We start from the raw sequence: 26,343 nt of genomic DNA, 5'->3' as shown, positions 1-26,343 counted from the left end.
GCTGTCTCCCCTCCAGGCTGGGCGCTCCCAAGGGAGGCCCTGCCCGGCCCCTCTCTGCTCCCCAGTGCCCGCTCAGGCCCACACCCTAGACGGCACCAAGGAGTGTTTGCTGAATTAAACTGAGTGGACTGCTGTCTAGGGGCTGAATGCCAGTTACAAACCTGGGGGTTTTGTGTGCTTAGCCTCACCTGTTGCCCCTCCCCAGGGAAATGGGCTCACAAGGGGAGGGGGTTTCTGAGCTAGGGACCTTGCTTTCCACAGTTATGAACGTTTACAAATGTTTCCATTGCCTATAGGTACCTGGTCCTGTGGTTAGTGAATGTAAGATCATTTTGGAAGTGACTCCCTTTCGTTCCTGATTTAGCATCAGTGCCCTGCAGCCCTCAGCACGGTAACCTCTGTGTCGAGGGGTAGTGACCAGTAACCAAACCCTTAAATCAGCCCGCCCTGTCTGCAGCGGGGCCAGAGAGCTCATACTTGGTAAAGAGGACAAAGACCATTTCTAGCACACATTGCGGACGTCACAGTCACCACACAAAATTGAAATTTAAGAAAGCAAGGCTCAGCTCCTTCTTCTCCCCTCCCTGCCATGCCCACACCCTGTCTGCTGTTTCCCTGAATCCTTACCCACAGGCGTACTGGCCAGGCAGGATCAGGGAGGGGAGCCCCGAGATGAGGGGCGTTGAGGCAGGAAAGCTGGACCCACAGCACCCCATACACACACACTGGGTCTCTTCTCGCCCTTCATCCCTGCCTGCCTGTTCCTGCCCTGCAGTGCCTGTGGCCAGACTAGAGCCTTGATGAGCACTTTAACCCTCACAACTACGTTCTACAGGTCAGGAAACTGAGTGGCTCCCAGCTAGGCAATGAGGGTGGAGACTTGACTTGGAAGCCCACCAGAACACCCTTTTCCTAGACCAGCAGTTCTCAAATGTTCACATATATCAGACTTAATCGGAGGACTTGTGAAAACACAGATTCCTGAATCCTACTCTCAGAGTTTCTGTTTCAGCAGGTTTGAGACAGGGCTCCAAAATGTGCTTTTCTAACAAGTTCCCAGATGATGCTGGGACCACACTTTGAAACTGTTGTCCTAAACAGTGCTGCACCCCAACCTCTTGCCACCCTTTTCAGAGTTTTACAAACAATGCCCTGAAGGTAGATCCCGCTTCACCCCCCACAATGAGAAGGAGGCTTGGAATGCAGGTTCTGTCCCTACGTTTCCTCCCTAGGCTGCCAGAGTCCCCTCGATACACCTACTTTTCCACCTTGGCTGCACACTGGAATCACCTGGCCTAAAACCCCAAGCCTAGGCCCTACCCCTAAGACTGTGATTTCTAGTTTTTAAAGCTCCCCAGGTGATTCTAATATGCAGCCAAGGTGGCAAGCACCGCCTGAGTTTGATTGCATTTAGGGCTGTGTTTCACGCCTTTTCACGCCTCTATCCTCCCCCGTTTCATTTGCTCACAGGACTTTCTCCTCTCCCAGTGCACACCCGCTTCTCCAGGAAGCCCACCCTTCAGGCCACAGGTTGGTTCTCCTTTCAATGATCTTTGCCACCCCCCCATTCTGATACTTTGTAATCACCCTATTATGTGTAATTTTCAACCCCTAGACTGTCACTCCCCTGGTGTGACCCCCAACCCCACAGAGAGCTGGGCTCTTAATTCTTGGTTGGGCTACAACCATCCTCCAGGGTACAGATCCCCTCTAAGTATCCAAAGAAATGACTGCAAAGACCCCACTTCACCGTGGGTCACTTTTCCCATGAAGGCACCCTGAGAATAGAGTTGTTTTCTCCCTGTTCCTGAACCGGTTGTAAAGAGTGTCCCCCTATGGCTCTCCCCCTTCCACCCCCTCACCACTCACCAGGCTAAGGAAGGTTTTAGCCAAATACCACCACAGCTGCCCCATCTCCTGACGAGAGAGTGTCTCTGTCTCCAAGATACCTCATTTTTCAAGGGCACTTACTCAATAGGCCAGCAGTGTTGCCAAGGAAACATCGCTTAATGGAAGAAATAAAGCCGCTCAAAATGCACATGCCATTGTTTGGAAGAGAGCCGGTACTTCTGTTGTACTTTGAAAATGTATTATTAAGTAATCTAACCAACCCCATTTAGCTCCACGTTCCTGATTTGCTGGGAGGCCCTCTCCACCCCCCCTCCCCGCTGCCCATCCTATGATTCCCTGGGGAGGGCTCAAGAATTTCCATAGCAGCTAAGGTATGGTGAAGTAGGTAGGCGAGTCTGGACAGAAGAGGAGATTGAATGATTGGAACATATGTAAATTGGCCATATTAAAGAATGCTAGGGACTAGGGGCCTGGAGGCAGTTGGAGAAAGGAAGTTAAAGCTATTCACCAAATGTTCACAAATCCCAGTTGGTGGCGTTTAAGCTGATGAAGATTTACTAGGCTTTAGTGTCCTCCTCCTGAATGAAGGCCTCATGGTTGACAGCAGTGGTTTTCAAACTTTTTGGGAATTCTTCATAACATTTTGTTCAAGTCAAATGTTATGTGAATGCCAAATAAAAGAAAGAAAGCCCAGGTTGGGCTGGGAGAGGGGCCCTAGAACCCCACCCACCAGGCTGTCCTCCCAGACCTGACTCAGGAGCCCATGAGACCCCTTCTTGGAGTCCGCGGGACTCGGGGTGAACAATCTGGTGGAAATGACCTGGCGGTTCCCTTGCTGGTTCCAAGGGATGAGGCCCTTGGGGAGCCTCACTCTGGTGCCTGAGCCGAGGGTTGGGACTCGGGGAGGTGGTGCCCCAGCTCCAGCCCAGGCTGAGGGGAGGCCCATCTGGGCTGCTCCACCTGGGGAGTGTGGGATGAAGGCCCTGAACTGCCAAGATCTCAGCCTTCCCTGGAAACTCTCCCTAGTCAGGGAGGGGAGAGAGCAGCCATCTGCTTGTGTGCCTGGCAAGGTCTTCAAAACTTTCTTAGCCTCGGTTTCCTAATCCTTACAGCTGAAGGTGACTGCAGGTGTGGAAGGTACCTGGGCATACAGGTGTACAAAACTGTTGGTTTTCTTCCCACCCTTCTCTTTCTGAGGTGTTTCTCCCCCCGGCAGCCGTTTCTGGCAGGGAGGTAATATTTCATACAGTGAGGGCTGGAGCCTGTAGAAGGCTGTACTCAGTCTCTGAGAGGGGCAGGTCCCGCCTCCAAGCCTGCCAGGTAGAGAAGGGATGCTGAGCACACCTGGCAGGACGCCCACCCGCATCCTAGAGGGTGGGGGCCCTCGCCTGTCTAGGAAATGAGGTAACAGAGCAAGCCGAACCTGCAGCCCTGGGGGTCTTTGGCCTTCGTTCTGTGGCCCTGAAGGCAGGAGTGTGCACCTGGGGGTACTCCAGGCTCCCTGGCTGGCTGTCCAGCTCAGCTATTAGTCCTTACTCCTGACCCCGGCCTGAGGGAGAGGAAAATGCCCCTGGCGTGAGACCCGAGATACCCATGTGTTTGTCCTTTTCCCTTGTTGGTGAGTTTTCTCTTTCAAGCATCAGATTGGGTTTGTAGCCCTGCTGAGCTGTATGGGCTGAGTGGTGAGCTGAAGCACTCATCTACAGCTGAGGAGGAGCTGAGGGGTCAGGGATGTCATTTCTATGCCCCGGGAGGCTGGGGGGTTTGCAAAACATCCACACACAGGATGACCACTCGCCCTCCAACTCTGACGTGAGTTACAGGAGGGCTGTCGCCGTCTTAGCACTTCGTAGCATCTTGTAGTATAGGCCTTTTAGTCAAAGATCCTCCAGCCCTCGGCTGCTCTCTTAGTCCAGGCCCCCTCCTGGCTCGAAGGGATCACAGTGGAAGCTTCCAAGCCAGCCTGTCCCCCTCCAGCCTGGCTGCTGGAGCTGGAGTGACCGGAGGAAGGTAGGCGAGTGAGGTGAGAGGTTACAGGTGCAGCTCTGGTGTCAAACTGCCTCATTTTAAATCTCAACCACTGTTCTCCAACTGTGTGACTTTGGACAAGTTCTTAAAATCTCCATGCCTCAGTTTCCTCATCCACAAGATGGGGATGATGGTAACAACTGCCTCATAGTGCTATTAGGATTCACTGGGATAAAGCGTGGCAGCACTCTTGACATTTGGGGCTGGATAATTCTTCGCTGTGGAGGCTGTCTGTGCATTGTAGGGTGTGGAGAAGCATCCCTGGTCTCTACCCACTGGCTGCCCAGAGCAGCCTTCCCCACCCCCATCGTGTCAACCAAAAATGTCTCCAGACATTGCCCAATATCCTCTGGTTGGCAAAGCCAGCTCCCCGCCCCCCTTGGTGAACCACAATTCTAAGTCATTTCTTGTTGAACCTCCAGGTTCCCTGTTGCTCAGAAAACATAGCTGGGCCTGCTGGGCCTGCAGGCACTAAAAGTGGGGTGTCTCGTACAAAACTGTTTCCCTCTTTTGTGTTCAGGCCATTTACTGATTCAGTCCACTGCTGGCTGGGCTTCTGAGGTGTCCAGGTGACAACTTAAGAGAATCCTCTTTGCTGAATCTCCCTGTGATCTGACCAGCTTCGTGGTTACCCCACTCAAGATGCACTCTGGGGCTTCCCTGGTGGCGCAGTGGTTGCGCGTCCGCCTGCCGATGCAGGGGAACCGGGTTCGCGCCCCGGTCCGGGAGGATCCCACATGCCGCGGAGCGGCTGGGCCCGTGAGCCATGGCCGCTGAGCCTGCGCGTCCGGAGCCTGTGCTCCGCAATGGGAGAGGCCACAACAGTGAGAGGCCCGCATACCGCAAAAAAAAAAAAAAAAAAAAAAAAAAAAAGATGCGCTCTTTTGTTTGCCTTTTACATAACAAAAAACTGTCTGTCCTTATTATGATTTTCCCAGACTCTAGAGCAATAAACAGCTCTGATGGCAGCTGTACTAGATAGTAAGTACGTGCACACATGTCTCTCAGAGCATCTCCCCGAAGCATTTCAGAACAGCTAAGTGGATAAAACTGATTTCAGCTATTACCTAGGCGGCGCTTGTGTCTGTGGAGCCCGCCCTGGAGATGAGAGGCAGGCCCTGATGACAGGGACGAAGGAAGGGGTGGCAGTGACTGGCTTCCTGGCTGTTCTTGTCTGGCAGCCCACACTCTGGAGCTTCAGGAGATCCAGGTCCTGGCCTGCCAGGTGCCTAAGAGCTACATCATCCTGAGGAGAGAGCATGGTGCATTCAACCCAAGGACATATAAACAGCTGTGCATCTTTGCAGAGAGGCTCAGGTGGCAGGCCCATGCTTTTGCACATTGAGGGAAGGCTTTCTGGAGGTGGTGAGTTTTTATATCTATTTTCAAAGTAGCAAGAGTCGGGGTAAGCGAGTGGAGGAAGCAGAGACAGTTCCCATGTCAGTGTGATTAGGACCATTATTTCCTGGTATGTTCATTTCCCCAACTTGGCTGTTGGATCATCCAGGACAGGGAACCATGGCTTTCTCACCCTCAGGACCCAACAGCGATTACTTGTTGTTGGATGGGTGGATGGATGGATGGATGGATGAGATGCCCACCTGCATCTATTTAATTTCCAAAATCCTACCAGTCATCAAATTCTCCCTCAGTGCCAATAAACTGGAAGCCACAGCAGGTCATCAGCTTTCCTTGGTGGTGAACTAAAAACCCAGGTCACACAATGGACAGTCTCAGGATTCTGATGAGAAGCCCACCTCTTACCCAATTTAGGCGATGAATAGGTTCTCCTTGCCTCTGTGTTCTGGTCACATTTCCACATTGAAGTCAGGCATTCTACATGTGGCCTCCGCTCAGAACTTTGGTCACTGTGATACTTCACCTCTTTTAAGGGAAGAATCAGCCATCTTGGTAGTTTTGATGTCCATTTCCGTGGATTCACCAAACCTGATAACTTGTAAGGTTACCTTGGAGAGCAGATCCTAGCTGTAGTGAGTGTCTTCCATTTGTCTTTCCATCCTTTTTCTTCTACTTTGCAAAGATGACATTATGGAATGTTTCCATGGGCTCCTGTGTTGTCTGACTTCCATCTGGGTTCTGCCAGTGGGCCGACCCAGCAGAAGAATGGAGTGAGGAAGGGAGGGTGATGTTGGGGTGTTTATTAGCCACCACTCACCATCACCCCCAAACGTCTCCCTCTCTGAACCCTTCTCAGAAGTCTCTCTACGTAACTTTTCTCTTACAGGTTCTGGTACCAGCTCTCTCCTCTCGTCCCTTTGGGCCTGGTGGTGGCAACAGCTCCATGTTACTATCCCAAGGAACTATACTATCCCCATGGCTCCCTTACCCTATACCCACACTATTGAGAACTGTGCCTTTATTACACCCTCCTTGGATCCCCCTACCTTGAGTGTGCCATTTGTTCCCTATTGGGGCCTTGAGTGATACACTGGCCTGAAGTTCTTATGTCTGAAGGGTGACCCTGCCTGCCTCTCCACCCCTTCCCTGGACTTCTGAGGGTCAGAGAGAATATACCCCTGAAGGACCACCCTTACTTACCCTCCTCGCTGGCACCGCCCTTCTCACTGCGCAGTCCATTTTATTCCCTATACCATGCTTTTAAAGTCCTTGTCAACCATCCTCTTTTACTAAAGCAAAAAATACTTCCTTTTGCCATTTGAAATTAATCAAAAATATTTACCAGTGAGAATTTTTGTATAGATCAAGACAACAAGAGGGCCTACCCTGAATCCTAATCTAAAGCAGAGAAGTGTGGTATCTTGATTTGCCCATGCGGCCTAATCGTAGGTGGGGCTGTTAATTTCCTTAGTAATAGAGGACAAGAGCTCACACACCCGGTGACTGCCCACTCAGAGCCCTTGTTGGGAACCGCTGCCTGAGGTTGGGGGAAGTGACTGAAAACTTTGAAGGCCAAGGGTCACATGACTTGCCTCTAGACCAGAGCCAGCCCTGATCTTTGTAAACAAAGTCATTCATTTGTATGGTCTACGGCTGTATTTGCACTACAACGGCAGAGTTAATTTTCCAGACTGTCTGGCCCTTTGTGCAAAAAAAAAAGGTTAAAACAGCAGCCTGACTGCTCTCCTTTGAAAGGCCTGGTTGGCCCTTGACTGGCATCTTGGAACTTGGATTGCAGGGAGGTTCCCACCATTCCCACAGGTGGTAAGAGTGGCTCACTGTGCCCACACTGATTGTACAAATAATATGGTTTATGCTGAACACCTGCCTTCCTTCTGGAAGTCTGGAATTTCAGTATAGAAAAAGCCTGGGCCTCTAGAGCTTCCCTGGTAGATAACCCTTCACAAGCATTATCTCAACTCCTTCCTGCTTGTGAAGGGCCATTCTCTGTGACTGCTGGGAGAGGACCATTGGAAGCTTGTGCCTGGTTTCCTCCAGACTTTGACCGACGTGCCTTTTCCCTTTGCTGATTTGATTTGTACCCTTTCCTGTAATAAATCACAGCTATGGTGCAACCAAACGCTGAGTCTCCTGAGTCCTAGGGGAGGACTCAGGAGAGTGGGGGTGGTCTGGGGGACCACCCAACACACTGCAAAACCCCAAATATTTGCCACCTGGCCCTTTAAGAAGGAGCCTGCCAACTCCCGCTCTATACAGTCTTAGGACAGATGGAAATTACCTATTACATATCCACCATGCCACAAGACTCTGAGCTCCCTAAGGTGTGGCCCATGTCTTTCGCTCTTTAGCTACCCGCCAAGCACAGCATCTTATACAAAATACTTATGGAGGGAGGAAGTCAGCAAGCCTGCAAATAATGGATTCAGGCAGTGTTTTTTTAAACTGTGGGTGGTGAAATCAAGTTAAAAGGTTATGGCCAATGTTTTCCAATGAAAGAATAGCGTAGAAAATTGAGTACGCTGCATATAGTAAGGCTAAGTTTGATTTCTTGAAAGCTTTGTTTCAGTTGTATGTGCGGACCAGACACCGTACTGAATCGTAATGTAAAAGGGTCTCTTCTTGTCCGTTGCGATGGAAAATCATTTGAGGGCCACTGAATTGTGGTCTCTTGGCCACAGCTGCCTGGGGAGATGTCCTACAAACCCTCCCCATCTCTCTGGTCGTTAGCGTTTGACCTCGTTCTCCCCCTGCCCCCAGAACGTGTACTACACGAGCAGTCAGCAGATCCAAGTGGGCGTCCTGAGCCCCACGGTTGACGACGACGACAACCGGTGCCTGGTGGACGTCAACAGCCGGCCGCGGCTCATCGAATGCAGCTATGCCAAAGCCAAGAGGATGAAGCTCCACTGGCAGTTCTCTCAGGTAGCAGCCCCCGCCCGGAGAAGCAGCAGCGTCGAGAAACAGGGGAGGGGGCCGGGGCAGGGAGGAATGGGAGGAGGGAGGGGGAGAGGGACCAGTTCTCGGGGTTTAGTGAGCACCTACTACGTGCCAGGTGTTTGGTATACGTTAGCTCATTGACTCATTGATACCGGCTCTGAGGGGGTTATTATTATTGTTGTTGTTGTTGTTTTAGTGGCATTTCATTTAACTTTTAGATATAAGGAGACAGCCTCAGAGGTGGGAGTCCCCTGCCTGACGTCACACAGTGAGGGGCAGGGCTGGGATTTTAAACTCGGATCTCTGACTTTAAACCTCACATTTCTTCTGACAAGCCCCTTCTCACAAGCGCAGCCCCAGTCTCTCAGGTATAGACAGTCCTGGGTCGTCTCTGGTCTGTGAGCCGCTCTGCCTTCCTCCTCATTCTGTAGGGAATGAGGTTTTCTCAAAGGGCAGTGTCTGGGAGCCATTTTGTGAAGGGCAGTCCACACACTGGTGACCACGAAACGTTCCTTTATGAAGTTTCCATCAATTCTGAGGACCATATTTATCTTCCTGCTCTGCATTGGCCTAGTTATAAAATGATGCCCCGGGATCAAGACACCAGCTGGAGATGGCTCGCAGTGACCCTGCTTTGAAGAAAACCAGTGCCTTGGCCCAGAGGCCTCCAGCCCCTAAGGAATCTGCTAAATTAGGATAAGTTTCTGCCCACAGATAGGGACGCCCACCTCCCAGGTAGTTCAGGGAAAGCACTCAGAACAGGAAGTGATGGAGCCCATGGGGTTTTAGGGCATCAGGACTGCTGGGGGCTGCACATGGTGGATGCTTCTGGGGAAGTCAGGAACAGAATGTCTATATTCATGGGACGAAGAGGCAGAGACCCCGACTCAAGCCTCCCAGCAAGCTGCTTCCACCCTGAGGGGAGGCTGACAGGCACAGGATGGAGGTGTGCAGTTGGCCTGACCTTGATTCCATTCCTCATGTCCAGTTACTCTCCCCTGTAGTGGCCAGTGAAGGGAGGTCCCAGCTACGTCAAGTTCTATGGGCACGGGGCACCTTGGACTTGTGGTCTGGGGGTGAAGAACCTGAGGGCTGAGAGAGACCCTCGGTTGGGTCCTAAATGGATGGTGAAGGTCAACCCTGAGCAGCAAGTTCAACACACGTCATAGATTTAGGGGCTAGCTGGAAAGCAGGAGCGAGAGCCCAGACTAGGACTTTGGGATCCAAGAAAGCAGCTGCTGGGAAGCAGCACAGAGAGCCAATGACAGCCCATCTGAGGGTGGGTAGAGGATGCACGTGGCAGCTCTGAGTCCAGGCTGGGCCTGCAGAATGCGTGGGGTTCAATGAAAGAGAATGGTGCCCGGGGACTCCTGCCCTGCCCCTTCCTGTCCATGTGACCTTTGACACGTGTTGTAAACTGTAAAGGTCTGTCCCATAAGAAGAATTAGCTAAGGTTCATACAGTGCTTAACGTGTGCTGCACTTCCTAGGCGCCTGGCATACACCAGCTCATTTAATCCTCACAACACCTGTGTGTGATTAGATGTGGACCATTAGCCCGAGTTCATAGATGAGGGAACCTGCAGCACGAAGATGTTAAATAACATACCCACTGCTTATTATTATTATTCCTGAACTACTTCAGATTCTCTGTTTTACTTCTAATTGTGGGAGGATGTTGCAAGTGGCCCCTGGAAGAAGGTCAGGGTCAGGGCTGAGGCTTAGAATACGGAGCACTTCTTCCTACCACCTCCCTCTCTCCTGGTGGAGCCCAGATGCCCCAGCTGTGACCTGTTCTGACCATGCCCAGCAGAAGGCTTTGCCACTTTTCCCAGCCAGGCTTCTGGCCCAGAGTGACACAGGACAGGGCTACATTTCCCCTCTGCCCTCCTTTAAATTACAAGGCAGAGGGGGCCCTGGAGGTGTGTGGTCGGGGAGGAAGGCTGGCCATGGGCTGGGTGGTAAAGTGGCTGCTGTCTCCTGGCTCGGATTAGATGCAAAACAGGCTCACAGGCTGGAGGCAGCAGAGAGAGGAATGGGTACATCGGCCCGAGGAGGTGAGTGGGCTGACTTGGCTGGGTGAGACGGGGACTGTACCATCTGGAGGGGCTCACATCAGGCTGCTCTCTGCTGCCTTCAGCCCCACCTGTTGCCCTGAGTTCAGCTTCCTCCTAGGAGCTGAATGACACCGTGCAGGAAGATGGGGGGGCAGGTTGGGGCAGGGCTGGTGGCTTTCCAGAACAGAGAGTACATAGCTTGGCCCTTGAAGAAGGCATAGGAGTTTGCTCTGTATAGAAGTAGTGAGGGGCATTCCAGGGAGAGGCAACGGCTCGGGCACGAGCTGCGGACATCAAACCCAGGCCACGTGCAGGGAGCTGCGGAGGGTCGGGTGTGGCTGGATCCTAGTGGACCCCATGGGGCGCAGCCAGAGATGCGCCTGCAGGGGCAGCTGGACCTGGACCTGGTCCTGTGGGAGGTGAGGCTGTGTGCGGGGGACTGGTGCATTTAGGTCTGGGTTTTGGCAGCCCCCAGTGGCTGGGATTGTGGAGCTGAATGGGGAAGAGAGATTCTAGAAGCAGGGAGGGGCAGGTAGAAGAGTTACGGGGAGGTTCAGATGCAGTTTGAAAGTTTAGCTGTTCCCTCCTCCTTCTCCTCCATGACCCTGGGGTCTTCAGGACCCTGCCTGGCCTCCAAGATCTCCTCTCAGGGCAGGGTCCAAGGCTGCCCCTCACCAGGGGAAGAGAGCTCGGTCTGTCTGTGGGGTCTCAGCCTCTCTGTGCCCAGCTTCATGCAGTTTGAATCCAACCCGGGCTGCTTTGACGTCCCAGCCCCACATACAGGCACATCTGACTCCTTTCCAGCCCTCGTAGACAGATGGCCTTCCCACACATGCCCAGATCCAGAGGCCTTGGTGCCCCCAACCGGCTCTCATCTCATCTGCCCATTCCCAACTGGGGCAGAGAAAGGAACATGCCTCCAAAATCCAGCGCCTTCCTTCACTCATCTTAGTGCATGGCCTTGAACAGGCAGCCGGACAGATTCCTGCTTGAAGGGACACAGTGACCAACCAAGCAGGCCACACTGGCATGTGCAGCCCTGAGGTCTGGGCAGTTTTCAGCTACTTATACGTAAATCTAATTAAAACTCCCAGGGCACTCTGGCAGTCACCTCTCTGATCCTTCTACCAAGGGCAACTGTTTGGAAATAATATTTTTAAATCCCTAATTTGCAAGCCCAGAGCAGCCGCTCTCACTTGATATTTAAAAATTAATGTGAAATTTTTGTTTAATGCAAAATGATCAGTATTTATCAAGCATCCTGGAATCTGTCCCCAAGCCCTCACTGGTGAGGAGCTACTGTTGATGAGGCCAGAGGAAGCTGGGAGCCTCTTAAATGATTAAAGTCATTGCTTGGGCTAATTTTCTTGCAACAGGTTTAATCTTTGCAAATTACATGGGGATCCTACCAACTAAAATGTTCTGGTGGAGAAGTTGGGCTGAAAGATTTTACTGGTGCATTTCAAATCTCCTTTTCACCTTCACATTTTGCATTATTTACTCTCCTGAGGGCTACATTTAAACTCCAGACATTCAGGCTGAATTAATTTCAAAATAATCTAGTGTGATTCTCCCAGGTTCTCCTACAAAGAAGATAGACATTTGCATATATTGGTGTTCCATCTAATAGCCTGATTTTCTGTTTAACAAATAAAATGCCTGTCTTCTAACCCCTGCAAGCTCTTCTGAATTTTCCATGCTTCAGGATGAATCAGGACAGCGTCAGATACTGACACTGAGAAACCACATTTGATGAAAACATCTCTCAGCGACGCTGATATACAGGTCTCTGATGAGCAGTTTTCCAATGATGAACATTCTTTCCTTCCGTCATTCATCAGGCATTTATTGAGCATGGTGGTTGGGCAGGAGGGATACAGATATGAATCAGACACAGCCTCTGCCCTGGAGGAGCTCATGGGTGTATAAACACATAGCAAAACTGGATGACAAGAGCTGAAATGAGGCGGGTACGGTATTCCAGCAGCCCAGGGTGATGGGCTCTGTCTGCACAACTCAGGGATGGCTTCACATTCAAGGCATGTTTGATCTGAATCTTGAAAATTGTAGGATAGTTCCCAGGCATAGAAAGGGAGAACATCCCATGTTAGAGGCTCAGCATGGGCAAAGGCAAGAAAAAGCAGAGCACGTTCAATGTTGGTGTGGATGGAATTTAGAATGTTCAATGGGACCTGAGAGAGATCAGACGTAAGCATCAGTTTGGGGCAGATAATGGTCATTGAAAATCATGCTGAGAAGTTTGGACTTCACCTTAAAAGCAAAGGGAGGGACTAGGGGAGGTTGTTAAACTGTAGATTACCATGATGGGGTCTGAATCCCTCTAGCAGCAGACTGCAAGGTGTATTGGAAGACAGAGAAGAAAGTAGTGGGCTGTTCCATCGTCCCTGTGAGAAAAGGGGTAGACTTGGTTGCCATGGAGGCATGGAGCCAGGCAGCTGCTGGGGAGGACTTGGCAGAGACAGTTCAGCAGTCTATTGGAAGTAGTGATGGATTAAATGGAGGTAGTTGTGAGGGGAGATTATGAATCCAGGGCCACCCCAGGCTCTGGGTTTGAAGAAGTCAGTGGGTACCCATCTCTAAACAGCCAACATTTCCCACATCAACACATGATGAGACTTCATTAACATTAGAAGTGGTAGTTGTGACTCCTCCCGGATTAGAGAATTTCCTAAACTGACTATGTACTGGGATTATAAATTCATATGTGTTAAGTATAAAACTTTAATCTTCCCAGAGTACCCCACCTACTGAGATCTGGGAGATTCTGGGATTAGGTGATGCAGTGTTAGTGAAAGAGGCATCTAGTCAGTGACCCCTGGACCAGTAGAAGGAGAGGGAAGCAGCAGATATCAGGTCACTACACAGGACAACTTTGTGGCAGGACACCTGTCATGTGAAGTAACGGACTACCTCTCAGGGGTAATGAGATGCCCACCCTCCCTACCATCCCCCCATCACCATTATTTTGAATGGTTAAGCAAATGCCGAGTCCTCTCTTCAAGATGTTATTGAAGGGATTCATGCCCTAGGAAGGCTGTTATGATGTGTGTTCTTTAAGGTCCAACTTCCTTAAAGTCTATCTCTTTGTGCACATGGTTGAAGCCAGAAAGACCTCAGGAGTGCCTGATCTCTGCCCTCAAATATCTGAAAGGCTTCTCTAGGCAAAAGAGAGCAGGATTGTCCTATGTAGCTCTGAGGGAGGACCAGCTGGAGGGAGATTCAAGGACAATTTACAGAGCAGCTTTCTCATAGTCAGGGATGCCCGGGCATGAGATTGGCTGTTCAAGGAAGAGGTGGGCTCAGAGGACCACTCAGTAGACCATCAATCATGCTACAGCTCTAAGTGGAGTTAGACTGGATGGTTTTAAGGGCTTACCAGCCCTGAAATTCTGTAATTCTAAGCTCCTGAAGTTAGCATGCCCTGAAAAGGGCTTATTCTACCTAGAAGCCCAGACTGGGCCTGCCTTACTAAAAAGCACCATGAACTTGAAAATGAGCTGCACTCCTGGTATAAGGGTCATCATTATCCCACTTTATGGAATTGTTTGTTTATCTGTTATTGTCTCCACGACTCTTTCTCCCATCAACCAATAGATGGGAGGGCAGGGCTGTCTTACACTTTCAGTGTCTCCAGCACCTAACAGAAAGCCTGAAACAGAAGAGACACCCAGGGTGCTGTCAATTAAATTAAGGAGTCCTTTCTAAAAATTCACAAATATTAACACAAATACCCTGTGTGCTAGGTCTCGAGCTAAGTTTGTGGGAGACCCAAAGACGAACAAACCCTACCCTTGATAACTTTTCCTTGCATGCATGCATGCTGATAAAAAACTAATTGTACTAGAGTATTTCAAGGACATTTGAACGTTATAGTCAAAGGGCCCCGCTTAGTTAGAAAAATCCCTATAAGAACACTTTTAGGTGGTAGTACATCCCAGCCGCAATACACAGACATGCGTGAAGAGGGGTACTCCAGTTTACTCTTCCTGTAGCTTCAGATTTGGGGGAGGAAGGTGGAAATGATTTTTACTAAAACAATTATGCATACTGTATGAAGGGGAGTAGCAATTTCTATGAATATTTGTTAAAACAGGGGGCTTTGATGAAATGTCGAGGTGTTCTGGCCGTATTTCACGCTGCCTCAGACTCTGGCATGTGCTATCACTCCCGTTGGCCACTGGGTTCTTTGGTGGAAACACTGGCAAGGCCCATTCGGGAGTCCAGGGGCACACAGGGCAGCGTTCCCGCTGGTGGGCAGTCCTGCCATCCCACCCCCATGCCTGCCTCATCCTCAGCTCAGCGTTAATGCATTTTCCAAATGGGGAACATCAAGGATAAGAGCAGAGATGAGCATTAAGGCCAGGAGAGAAGAGATTTTCAAGAGCTTGAGGAGACTGCCTGGAAGAGAGCTGAGGGCAGAGCTGAGCCCGCCTGGGCAGGAACCACTGGCTCTTACTTGTGGGATCTAATTTGATAATTTGATGCAAGATGAGTAACCCACTCAAAGAAGAACTTATTTGCAGAGCGCATTTCCCAGGGAGCACCACTGATTCTGCCAAAGAATTTCCCAGCACGCAAGGAGGAGGAGTCCTTGACTTTCTCCTGCTCCAACCCCCAGGCGCTGGCAGGAAGTCCAACTTCGAGAACCTTTTGTGCTGAGAAGAAAAGGCTGTAATCGGGTGTTTCCTTATGGCTCTGGAACAAAGCAGCTTTTCATTTCCATGTCACATGAGGGGGCAAGTGTGGTACCATCCAGTTTTGAAGGACTGACAAAGCCTTGTTTAGGCCCTGAATATTTTCTTAGTTATTTTTAGTTTACGGCAGTCAGCACTTTAGACCAGGAGCCAGGACCAGGTGTGACAGCTCAGTACCTCACTATTCAGACCTGGGTGAGATTTTTAAATTTATTTATCAAACATTTATATAGTGCTTACTATGCGCCACATACTACTGTAACTGCTGTATAAATGTTACTTAATCCTCATGACCTTGCTGTCAGGTACTTTACCATCCCCATTCTACAGATGAGGAAACTGAGGCACAGAGAGATTACGTAATTTGTGCAAGGTCAAATCAGGCTTCTGCCTCTAGGGCCCACACTTTAAACCACCATGCCATGGAGCCTTTGTCTTGCCTCTACAAAGCCCATGGATTGCTGCATTGGGAATTTGGGGCTGCGGTGTCCCTGCCAAACCTTGTAGGTGTGTGTGAACTGGCTGGATTCCTGCTTCCTCAGCAAACTCCCTCCAGCCATCCTGCTGTCTCCATACCCCGCTTCACCTTTCCTTTTGCACCTGACATTGCCATTACCCCATTTTCAGTCCAACGGCCCTCACAGCAAATCCCAGGCAGACTCTCACTCTGGCACATGTGTGTCTCCTTTAAGAAAGACAAACATCAAAGCACCTTTTTGAATAGAGTGTTGAATATTCATAATACAGAAAGACCACTTTCCTCTACAAAAAGACTTAATCTCAGGGTTTCTTTAACTAGCACTAACATCCCACCCATGCTTTGAATTATTTGATAACTAATCATTAACTACTTAACCTGGGAACTCCCTAGCCCACTGTGCTTAAAGCCACAGACCCACTGGGCTACTTGCCCGTAAAAAATTAATTAGAATGGAAAGTGGAACGGGAGCTCTGAAATAAGCAGAGTCTTATTCAGTCCACACACAGCCTCCTCAAAAACACCTTGACTGCAAACGTGAGGCCAGCCTGAGCTCAGCCCAGCTGCTCCATATCCTCCACCTCAAGGTGGTGAGTGCAAGTGACAAGCCAGGCCTCATCCTTTCCCCAGAGAGGGTGACGGTTTGCCTGTGGTCCCCAAACTGTGATCCCTGGACCAGCACCACCAGCAGCTGAGATGCTCGGGAGCTTGAAATGGGGCACATTTGGGGCCCCATTGCAGACCCGTAGGGTCAGAAGGTGGGCCCCAGTGATCTGTGGTATCGCAAGCCCTCCAGGGACTGTCTAATCCTTTTACCCAACCCACATCCCCAGGAGGAACCGGGAAGGCTGGTCTGGTGCTCGCGGTTCCACCTCTAGCTGCTACAGACGCACCTTGGGGGAACAGGAAGAGAGGAGGTGCACGGCTGTGTAACCTGGGGTCGGTTCCTCAGTGCCTCAGCCCAAGGTGCTCATGGACCACGGCTCCACATGCCCGCCAGGCATGTAGTCAGCTCTCCGTGTCTGAGTGCCCCACAGGGCTCCGGTGCCTTTTGCAAATGAGAAGACCGAAGCCCGTGGTGGTTCAGCCCCTTGCCAGGGTCGCGGCCGGGGAGAGTGGCCAGAGACAAGTCTGGGAGCAGAGTCCCGTATTCCCTGCTTCCGCTCATCCCACCTCTGATGCCGTTTCGAGTCTCTACTCCAGAGAGGCTCGGAAGGAGAAGGAGCTAGGCTGGGGGCTGGGAACCGAGCTCTAGGAATTATTATTAGCCTTCTTAATTCTATACATTCAGCTTTCCTTTTTTTTTTTTAATGCTGTTTCCATACCTAACTTGGTTTCCATTCCAATTAAGCTCTCTGTGTGCTGCGGCATCCCTCCTGCCAGGTTTAATTGCCCTTATTTAAATTCTTTAATTAAAAGTATTGTTTCCAGATCCTACAGTTTTAAGTATTACACAAATCATTTAGACGACTAGACTAATAACCCAAGCGACTGTGCCCTCCACCGAGGGCGGGGCTAGCCAGGGGCCCTGCATCCAGCCCCCGCCCACTTGTGTGAGGGCCAGAGCCTGCTAACGGGTGGCCCTGCTTCCTTCCTTCCTGCCAGGCTCTGCGTTCCACACAGCAGCCAGAGGGACCCGGTTAGCATGTCAGTCCGACCCTGCAGTGGCCCATTCTGTCACCAGGTGAACAGCCGAAGTCCGTTCGCACAAACTGCCCCTCCCTCACCTCTTGGGCCTCATCTCCCACCCCCGCCCCGTGCTGTTTCCTGCGCACACCAGGCCTCTGCTGGTGCAGGAACTTCATTCTGGGGCACAAGACTCCCCCAGATACACCTGGGCTCCTCCTCCTTCCTGTCTTTGCCCAGCTCTCATCTTCTCAGGGGTGATCACCGCAACAGCCTCCTGCTCTCAGCACCACTCCCGAACCCTCACAACCTCCTAGTCTTAGTCCATCCACGCTGCTGTAACAAGAAAGCACCAGAGACTGGGAAGCTTGAACAACAGACAATTATTTCCCACAGTTCTGGAGGCTGGAAAGTACAAGATCATGGGGCCAGCAGATCTGGCGTCTCACACCTTCTCACTGTGTCCTCACGAGGCAGAGGGAAAGAGGTCATCTCTCCTGTGACTCTTCTTGTAAGGGTACTAATTCCATCATGAGGGCTCCACCCCTATGACCTAATTACCTCCGAAAGGCCCCACCTCTCATCACACTGTGGATCAGGGCTTCAACATATGAATTTTAAGCGGACACATTGTCCACAGCACTGCTCTACATTTTTGTGCACAATCTTAGCACCTCTAACACACTACAGAATTTACCATTTGCTCCCCCTCCTGGAATATAGTCTCCACAAAGACAAAGATCTTCTCCTCTTTAGTCACTGATGTATCTCAGTGGGTGGGAACTGCTCCTGGCATGTGGTAGGCACTCATTAAATATTGGATGGATGGATGGATAGATGGATAAATCATGTCTTTGCAGAGAGCTCTCAAAAGAACTAGACCAACCTGACTCCCCAGAGCCCCTGAAGCTCTTCAGATGACCTTCCACCCCGGGCGATGGGACACCAGCAGCTCTCGGTCTAGTCCACTACCTTGAGGCAGGCGTGGGGTGGGATAAATGGAGGGGAGGGTGTGGCCACTCATCCTAGTGAGGAACAGCGAAGGGGGCAGACTCCGAGTTCCCAGCCTGGCTCTACCACTGACTGACCATGTGACCCCACCTCTCTGAGCCTCAGTCTCCAGTTCTACAAAATGGGGATAATGATCATCTCCACCGCTCGGGGTTATTGTGAAGAACACTTGAGACTGAGTGTGTGAAGCATTTGACACAGTGCCGGGGACATGGTAAATAAGCCTTGGCTGTAACTACTTTTACCTCAGGGCCAGAGCCTGCAGGTAGAGGTAAGGATAGTAATACCACCAGGCTGCTCCCAAAGGTGCTGAGCTCACCAGGAAGGGACTGAATCGAGGAGAGGAAGGCTCCTTTGCAATTTTGGTGAATGGCATTTGGCCGGAGAGGGGGCGAGAGCCCAGAGTTTGCTCAGTGAGAGAGGCTGAGGTCCAGGAAGGAAGACGGGAGGGAGACTAGCCAGTGGCTCCAGCACCAAAAGATGGGATGGCTCCTCTCTCCGTATCCCACATACGTCCCAAGACGTATACCAGGCCTCCAAGGTGGCCTTACTAGTCTATTCTAGAAGATTCTCCTCTCAGAGCCTTTGGGGAGGGAGCTCTCTTGACCTCATTCTCCACCCTCCCTACAGGCCCAGATGCCCTCCCTGAGGTTGTGTCTCCTCCACAGCCCTGCTCTTGGCCTCACTCCATTTCTTCCACAGCCTTCCCGGAGGCCACACAGGCTGTTTCTGCCTCAGGGTCCCTGTGTTTCCTGTCTCTAGGGTGCTGAGGGCACAGCTGGGCCAGGGTAGGGCCTGGAAAGTGCTGTATTTGAGTCTCTGAAGGAACACTTCTTAGAGATCTCTGTCCCCGCCTCTGTCGCTCGGCCTTGGCACGGTGCCCGAGTGGCTGGCGGGCAAAGGAGGGGCTGTAGCCTCCCTGTCTTGGACAGGTTTCTCCAAGCCTCAGTGGTCCGGGGCCGCTGAAGCAGCCTCGCTGTTGGCAAGGCCTGGCCTGGCCTTGAGGCCACGCTGAGCAGGCAGAATCCTGGTCTGGCCCCCCTCTCTGCCTGCTGTGCACTTTTCCTGGAGCCCAGATATCCTGACGCTGTGAATAGCCTCATAGCCATTTGTTCTTTTATAGCCATAAAGGGGTTGCCCGTCGGTCCTGCTGTTCGTCCTCCAGTCACCAGGACAGAAATGACGATCTGGCCCTGGAGACGATGGAGCCGGAGGGCGGAGCGGCTTTGCCCCGGGCCACACAGTCGGCAACCAGAAAAGCATCCTCATCCAGCCCTCTCCCCTTTCTGTCTCACCACCCGAATCGCCAGCAGACCCTGTGAGTTAGAGAGCTGGGCTGGTTTCCTTCCCACCCTGCCTGAACTCTACTCCAGCATCGTAGGATAGGACACACGACCAGGCTGCCAGGGGTATGGGAGGGTCAGGGGCGGCTGGCCCCAGGCCCACAGAGGAAGCACCAGTGACCCGGCCCAGCCTGGGTGTGGACGGGAGAGTGCCCGGGCCACAGAAACCTGGGCCTGGCAAAGTGACAGGCTGGCCTTGCTGAGAGCAAGCGTCACAAGGGGTGCCTCTGGGTTCAAAAGTCCAGGCTTTGAGGGACAGTGAGGACCCAAGGAGGACCACAGCTTCTGAGGGGACGACTTGGGGTTGGCCTCTGCAGTCATCCCATAGGGGTTCCTGAGCGTGATGCGGCCACCAAAAGTGCAGATTCCTTGGCTATGTCGAAGGAGCCTCTTGTCCAGTGGAGATGAGGTGGTGGTCAGTTCTGAGCGATACAAAACAACTGGAGTTTGTCCAAAGGAGGGCAACCAGGATGGAAAAATGAAACCAGATCGTCCCACAAGGAACTGGGAATGTTTCGCCTGGTAGAGCATGGAACCGGGTGGCCGTGGGCCTCACCTTCCCCTAGGGGAAGGGACGAGGTGGAGAGGCAGGATCCGACCCCCATGTGGAAACCCGAGGGCACAGTCTGGAACCCCTTGCTGGATGCCCCCCAGACAAGGATTTTAGTGGAGGACAATGCTCCAAAGATGAGCGGCCCAGGAAAGGGTGCTCCGCCAGGAGGGCTCGGTCAGCTGGTAGGTGAGAACGAGAGGGTCGGCCTCCCATGTCTCTTCCAACATGGGGACTCTGGCGGGCCTTGGTGAGCCCTTGCCCAGTGGCCAGTCGTCCCTTTGTCGCCTCTGGGCCTGAGCCTGCAGGCTTCTCTCTGGCTGCATCTGTGGCCCCCAGGTGAGCTGCCTTTGCTGTGCTGTGTCTCTGCTCTGGTGTTCTCCTCAGGGGAGGTGCTGGGGGTCGGGGCCCAGCGGGAGGCCCTGCTTTACTCACTCGAATGCTTCTGAGGAGCTCTGCGGTCCCCCAGGCCATGTCGCACACATGGGAAATGAGGAATCGCACCCCCGCTCCCCGACACACACATCAATACGCTCCTGAGCTCTCTGCCACCCTGCCTCCTTCACCCACTGTTCAAAGTCCCTTCTGAGGGAGCTGGATTTCTGTTTTAAATTGTTTTGGCTGAAGAATAACCCATACGCATATAGAAACATGCAAACATATGTACCAAAATAATTGTAAACAATAATAACTCAGTAATTTAAAACAAAGCCAACACCCATGTGCCCACCACCCAGGTCAGGAAATAGCACACTCCCAACCCCCCCAGAAGCACCCCTTTGCCTCCTGTCAATCATTTTCCCACTCCCTCCTGCCCAAGATACCCACCCCCGACTCCTGACTCTAAGTCTATGGTCTTATTTTGCCTGTTTGGAAAGTTTATGTAAGTAGAACTGTGTACGTGCTCTTTGGCTTCTTTTGCTAACATTATATTTGTGGGATTTCTCCTTATTGAGCAGAGCTCTGGTTTGCTCATTTTTAGTGTTGAGTACTATCCCATTATGTGACTAACCACAAGTTATTTACCTGTTCTACTGTTGATGGACGTTTGCGTTGTTTCCAGGTTGGAGCTTTTACAAATTCTGTTTCACAACCGGTGCAAACAGTTCTGCCGGATACCCACTGGGCCATGGGGTCGGTGGGTCGCAGGGCTCAGTGGCGGGAGATGCTGCCAGTTTCCCAGGCAGCTGTGAGAATTGAGTCTCAGTGTTCTCTTGAGGTGTCATTGGTCGCCATGGGGACAGCGGTGGCCGACTGGAGGTGACTTCCTTACAGAAGAGGTGTGCGTCCCCCCTCTCTCACAGAGTGCTGTTCGCTGGGATGAGCACGGGGGGCATCTGGGGGGTGGGCTGCAGAGTCCTGCTTCTGGAGGGGAAAGGGGGGTCAGCTAGGAGGCTGGTGCAGTTGTCCCGGTAACAGAAGACAGTGGGCCAAACCAGGGCAGGTGTGATGGGGTGGGGATGAAGGGACAGGCACAGGCATGAGGGAGGTGGAACTGGCAGGACTCGGTGCCTAATCAGATGCTGGGGAGAAGGCGGAGGCATCGGTGGAAATGCCTGGTTACTGCTGAGATGGGAAACACAGGAGGAGTAGATTCTGGGGAAAAGGTGAGTTTGACCGTACACTCAAGGACCATTAAGCTACAGGGGGCCCGCTGATAAGAACCTGCCTGCTTGGGAGGCCAAAGCCCAGTTGAGCAGCACATCTTTGGTGGCACTCAGAGACACACAGTCTGAGCTGATGCCCAGGTGACAACCAGTAGCCCCAGAGTGTCTAAGGCCTGCAAGGATCTCACGAAAAGCAAAAATTGGGGGTTTCTTCTTTGCTGCTGTGGGGCTGCTTTGGGAAGCAGAACCTCCCTTCTTTCAAGGGGCTTTGAGCATAAACTGAGTATGCATGGCTACAGAACCTTCTGGGACATCAGGAGCATGGAGGGAAACCATGCATATCCAGGGTTAAGGGAGCCCAGTGCCCTAAGATAGTATCTAGGAGCCTGGGTTTGGTTGAGGCCAGCACTGAGGACTCCAGAGGTCCAGTTGGGGGCAAGGACCCTAAAAGCAGGAGGTCCTGGGCCTCTGGCGATGCTCAGATTCAGGCCAATCATGGAGTGATCCCAAGGAACTAGGATTTTCAGAACGGGACCCCAGCCCATGGTTATGGGGAGCAGGACCCAGCCCCTGGGGTAGGAGCATTAGGAGCAGACCAGCATGCCACACCGCAGCCAGGTAGACAGAAGCTGGGGTGGAGCATCTCTGTCCTCTGTCCTAGCAAAGAACTAGGGGCCTCTGAAGAAAACAGAGGCACAAGTTCAGTCTCAGGGAGGAGACCAGCACTTCGAGACAGGGATCCTCGGGCTTCGTGGGAATGCTGACCCCAGACCTCCCGCAGCCTCACAGGATCCCAGACATCTGCACCTACAAGTAATCCCCACCAGCCACTAGGCCTGAGGCTCCCCCATGCCCTTTGACCCCACTTTCTGCCCTGGCTCCTAGGGAGGCCCCATCCAGAACCGCAAGTCCAAGCGCTGCCTGGAGCTGCAGGAGAACAGCGGCGCAGAGTTTGGCTTCCAGCTGGTGCTGCAGAGGTGCTCGGGCCAGCACTGGACCATCACCAATGTCCTGAGGAGCCTGGCGTCCTGACCCCGCCGGGAGTCGTCTCACGCCCCGCCCCTTTGCTACTGTGTAGCACCCGCTGCAACGCTGCCTGCTGTCCGTGTGGGGTTGTTTGGAGTCTGGGGAACCAGGTTGGTGGGCCCCCAAAAGAGCTTTTTATTTCCTATTCAATTTTCATGGAGTTTATAGAAAGAGGCCGAACGGTGGGTGAGGGTATAATATCATAAACTATTTTGCAACTGTAAATAGGGGACACATGGAAAATATTTATAACTGACAATAAAATACTATTGGTTAAGAAAAGGGATTTTGCAGTTATTTGGTGCTCGGTGGAGATTCAGGCCTGGCTCCTCTGAACTGGGAGTGCTTGTAGCCCAAGATGTGTCCCAGTGTGTTCTCCCTACCCTACATCCCTGAGAAAGGAGGCTCTAAGCCCCTGCGGACAGTGGAGCTTGTCGTGCAAGCTGCCGGCTTTCTCTAAGAGGCCCAGGGCAGCGAGAAGGGCGCCTCAACCTCAGGGCCACCTCCAGAGAGGAGGTTCCCTCTGCCTCTGTGCAGCAGTTACCGCCTCCGGAAGACAGCCTCAGTCCTCCATCCCGCGAAACCAGGATGGCTCGTTGGCCACTGGAGCGTCATCTGCTGGGCTTCAGACACTTGCCTACGACAACTGCCCCATCCGGTTTCTAAGACCGTTCGCTTCCTCCATGAATCACGGTGCATTAGTTTCCTGGGGCGACAAAGTGCCACAAACTGGGTGGCTTAAACAACTGTCGTCTCACAGTTCTGGAGGCCGGGAGTCTGAAATCAGGGAGTCAGCTGGGTCGGCTCCTTCTGAGAGCTGTGAGGGGGGAATGGGTTCCAGGTCTCTCCCCGAGCTGAGCTTCTAGTAGCCTCAGGCGTTCCTTGGCTTGTAGATGGCTGTCTTCTCCCTGTGTCTTTCCTCCCTCCCCGTGCCATCGCCCCCCCTCCCTCTCAGGGCTCGACCCAATCACCTCCTGAACACTAGTCTCTAGCCCCACGCCTGGGAGAAGCAGCTCACACCCAGTCCTCCCGCACAAGGGCCCCCAGCCATGACACAGTGCCACCGGGACAGTGATACTCAAACCTACGTCTATGCCCGGACCTCTCCTCTGCACCCCAGGCCCAGTCTCCCCCTGCTGACGGGCCCCGGGCAGCTGGGTCGCTGCCCTTCGGACAGTGCTGATCTGATGTGCAGAGAACAGACCTGTCTCTCATCCTCCAAGGCCCACCCTGGTGACCAGCACCACCCGCCTCCAGGTGCTCAGGCCAGAGTCCTCCTCTCGTCTCTAACCTCCCCCACTCCTCACCCCCATATCTTGTCAGTACATCATGACAGTGATACCCCCTAAACAGCTCTGGAATCCCCTCCCCAGGCCTCTTCATTGCTCACAACGACCTGCCTCCCCACCTCCCGTCTCCCCTCTCCCACCTCACCTGCTCTCCTCACTGCTATTCTCAAGGGGTCTTTCTCAGATGCAAATATCATCAGAGTTTTTCTGACCTAAAGCCTTCAGTAGGTCTCATCAGAGATGGTAAATGCCTAGCTCAGGCACCAGCCTCAGAGCTTCCTCCTGTGCTGAGTCCAGAGGCCAAGTGTCAGAAGAACCCGGGTCAGGGGCCTTAGACACAGGGTGGGGCATGGGTGCCAGGAGGCCTGGCTTCCCGGCTGTCCCTCCCACTGGACGTCTATAGCCCCAGTCCACCCTCTAGGGATGCTGGTGTCCTGTGGCTTCTTTCCTTCTTTCCAAGAAGTTTTTCTTGGGGGTGATATTAGTTTGCTAGAGCTTTGACAACAAAGTACCATAGACCGGGTGACTGAAACGACAGAAGTGTGCTGTCTCACAGTCCTGGAGCCCAGAAGTCCAAGATCAACGTGTTGGTAAGGTTGGCTCCTTCCCTGAGGGCTGTGGGGGAAGGTCGTGTGCCAGGCCTCTCTGCTTGCCTGGTAAATAACTGTCTTCTCTCTGTGTCTCTTCCCATCGTCTTCCCTCTGTGTGTGTCTTGTTTCCAAATTTCTCCTTCTTATAAGGATACCAGTCATATTGGATTAGGGCCCATCCTAATGAACTCATTTTAGCTTCAGGACCTCTGTAAAGACCCCATCTCCAAACAAGGTCACATTCTGAGGTACGGGAGGTCAGGACTTCAACATATGAGTTGGGGGGGGGCACAGTTCAACCCATAACAGGAGAGCAGAGGAGGGAGATGAGCAGACCCCAGGCCCCAAAAGGCTGCCTCCACTCACGCCCACCTTGCCTGGCAAGTCCTGCCTGTGGGGCGGACCCAGCTGTCCCGGCCTCCGCTGAGAGAGGGGTGGGCCCTGAGCCGGTGACAGGGACTCTGCATAAGGACCTGGGATGTTCATCATGGCCCTCTGTGTCCACATCCTTAAGGAAAACTGTCCCAGCCCCAGCAGTGACCCCTCTTATACCCTGACCATGCTCCCCCCCTCCATAGCTGATCCAACCTGACCCGAGGGCAGGTGTCCAAAGGCTGGTCAGCAATTGATGACAACACAAGAAGCTGAGCTGGGCCAATCACATTCTGCCTGCAAACTGGCACCATGGCACGTGGAAAGAATCAGCCAGCTGGTGAAGAAGGCCAGGAACCATTGCCGTACATAGAGATGAGCCTGGAGGGCCAAGTAAGCCAGTCTGTGTGCGCTGAGGTCAAGAGGGGGAAACCAGGGCGAGAAGAGGAGAAAAAGGTGCTGGTGAACAGAGGCAGTGGACCCACCATGCAGGACCTCTAACGTGGCCATGACACAGATGGAGACAACAGACAGCCCCCCTCACCCCAGACCCAACCTGCACACGTGCTGCTGGTTTCTTCCCCTGCTCTTTACAACAAATGAGACTGACCGAAGCAGGATGTAACGATTTTAGACACCAGAATCTGCTCATGCACAGACCCTCATGCGTGTGTGAACGCATTCACAATCCCTACCACTGCTGTGTACACAAGTAAAAAATGGGGGGCTTCCCTGGTGGCGCAAGTGGTTGAGAGTCCGCCTGCCGATGCAGGGGACGCGGGTTCGTGCCCCGGTCCGGGAAGATCCCACATGCCGCGGAGCGGCTGGGCCCGTGAGCCATGGCCGCTGAGCCTGCGCGTCCGGAGCCTGTGCTCCGCAACGGGAGAGGCCACAACAGTGAGAGGCCCGCATACTGCAAAAAATAAATAAATAAATTTTAAAAATGGGCGTGCGTTTGCACCTTCTGTGTACAGACAGGCACAGGCTTACATAGCCCCGCACACACCCACCTGTGTGCACATGCGTGCAGTATGTCACACACACACACACACACACACACACACACAAACACACATGCACATGCACTGACCCCAAAGAGGAAAGTTATTTCTGCCCACTCTCCAAAAGTCTGTTTTATAGGAACAAGGCTGCCATCATTTAATGTTATTTAATATGATCCTTGTGAAGCAAAGGCTATTGGAAATCAGAGCCCTTTTAGTCTCACCATTTCTTTCCAATTACAGGCAAGAGATCCAAGGGAGTTCTGAGGCAAGACAGAGATTATATGGCCTTAAGAGTCTATATTTGTTTGCTTTCTTCATGATCATGACAGTCTAATCCAGGAAAACAAACACGGGACACAGACACCCAAAACTGTGTGCTCAGCCCTGCTCCTTCTCCTGCCTTCGGCGCCCAAGAGGAGGGAGGGGAACATGGTGGGTGTACCTCTAGCTCCTGATCCCACGAGACACCCAGTCCTGCTG

The 26,343-nt window shown here is 52.4% G+C and overlaps 1 protein-coding gene across 1 annotated transcript in view; it reads left to right on the top strand.

The window, feature by feature from the left end:
- The window catches only part of GALNT18 (polypeptide N-acetylgalactosaminyltransferase 18), a 346,196-nt gene extending 323,337 nt beyond the window's left edge, over nucleotides 1-22,859 (top strand). Inside the window, exons 8-9 of the mRNA XM_028500904.2 lie at nucleotides 8,017-8,181; nucleotides 22,468-22,859. Of these exons, the coding sequence (XP_028356705.1) occupies nucleotides 8,017-8,181; nucleotides 22,468-22,614 (312 nt within the window). The 3' untranslated portion in view covers nucleotides 22,615-22,859. The remainder of the gene's footprint in view (nucleotides 1-8,016; nucleotides 8,182-22,467) is intronic.
- The last annotated feature ends 3,484 nt before the right edge of the window (nucleotides 22,860-26,343 follow it).

Source organism: Physeter macrocephalus, chromosome 16, assembly GCF_002837175.3.
Source record: "Physeter macrocephalus isolate SW-GA chromosome 16, ASM283717v5, whole genome shotgun sequence".
NCBI lineage: Eukaryota > Metazoa > Chordata > Mammalia > Artiodactyla > Physeteridae > Physeter > Physeter macrocephalus.
Note: the sequence above shows the minus strand (reverse complement) of the source record. Positions and strands in the feature narration are given on the sequence as shown.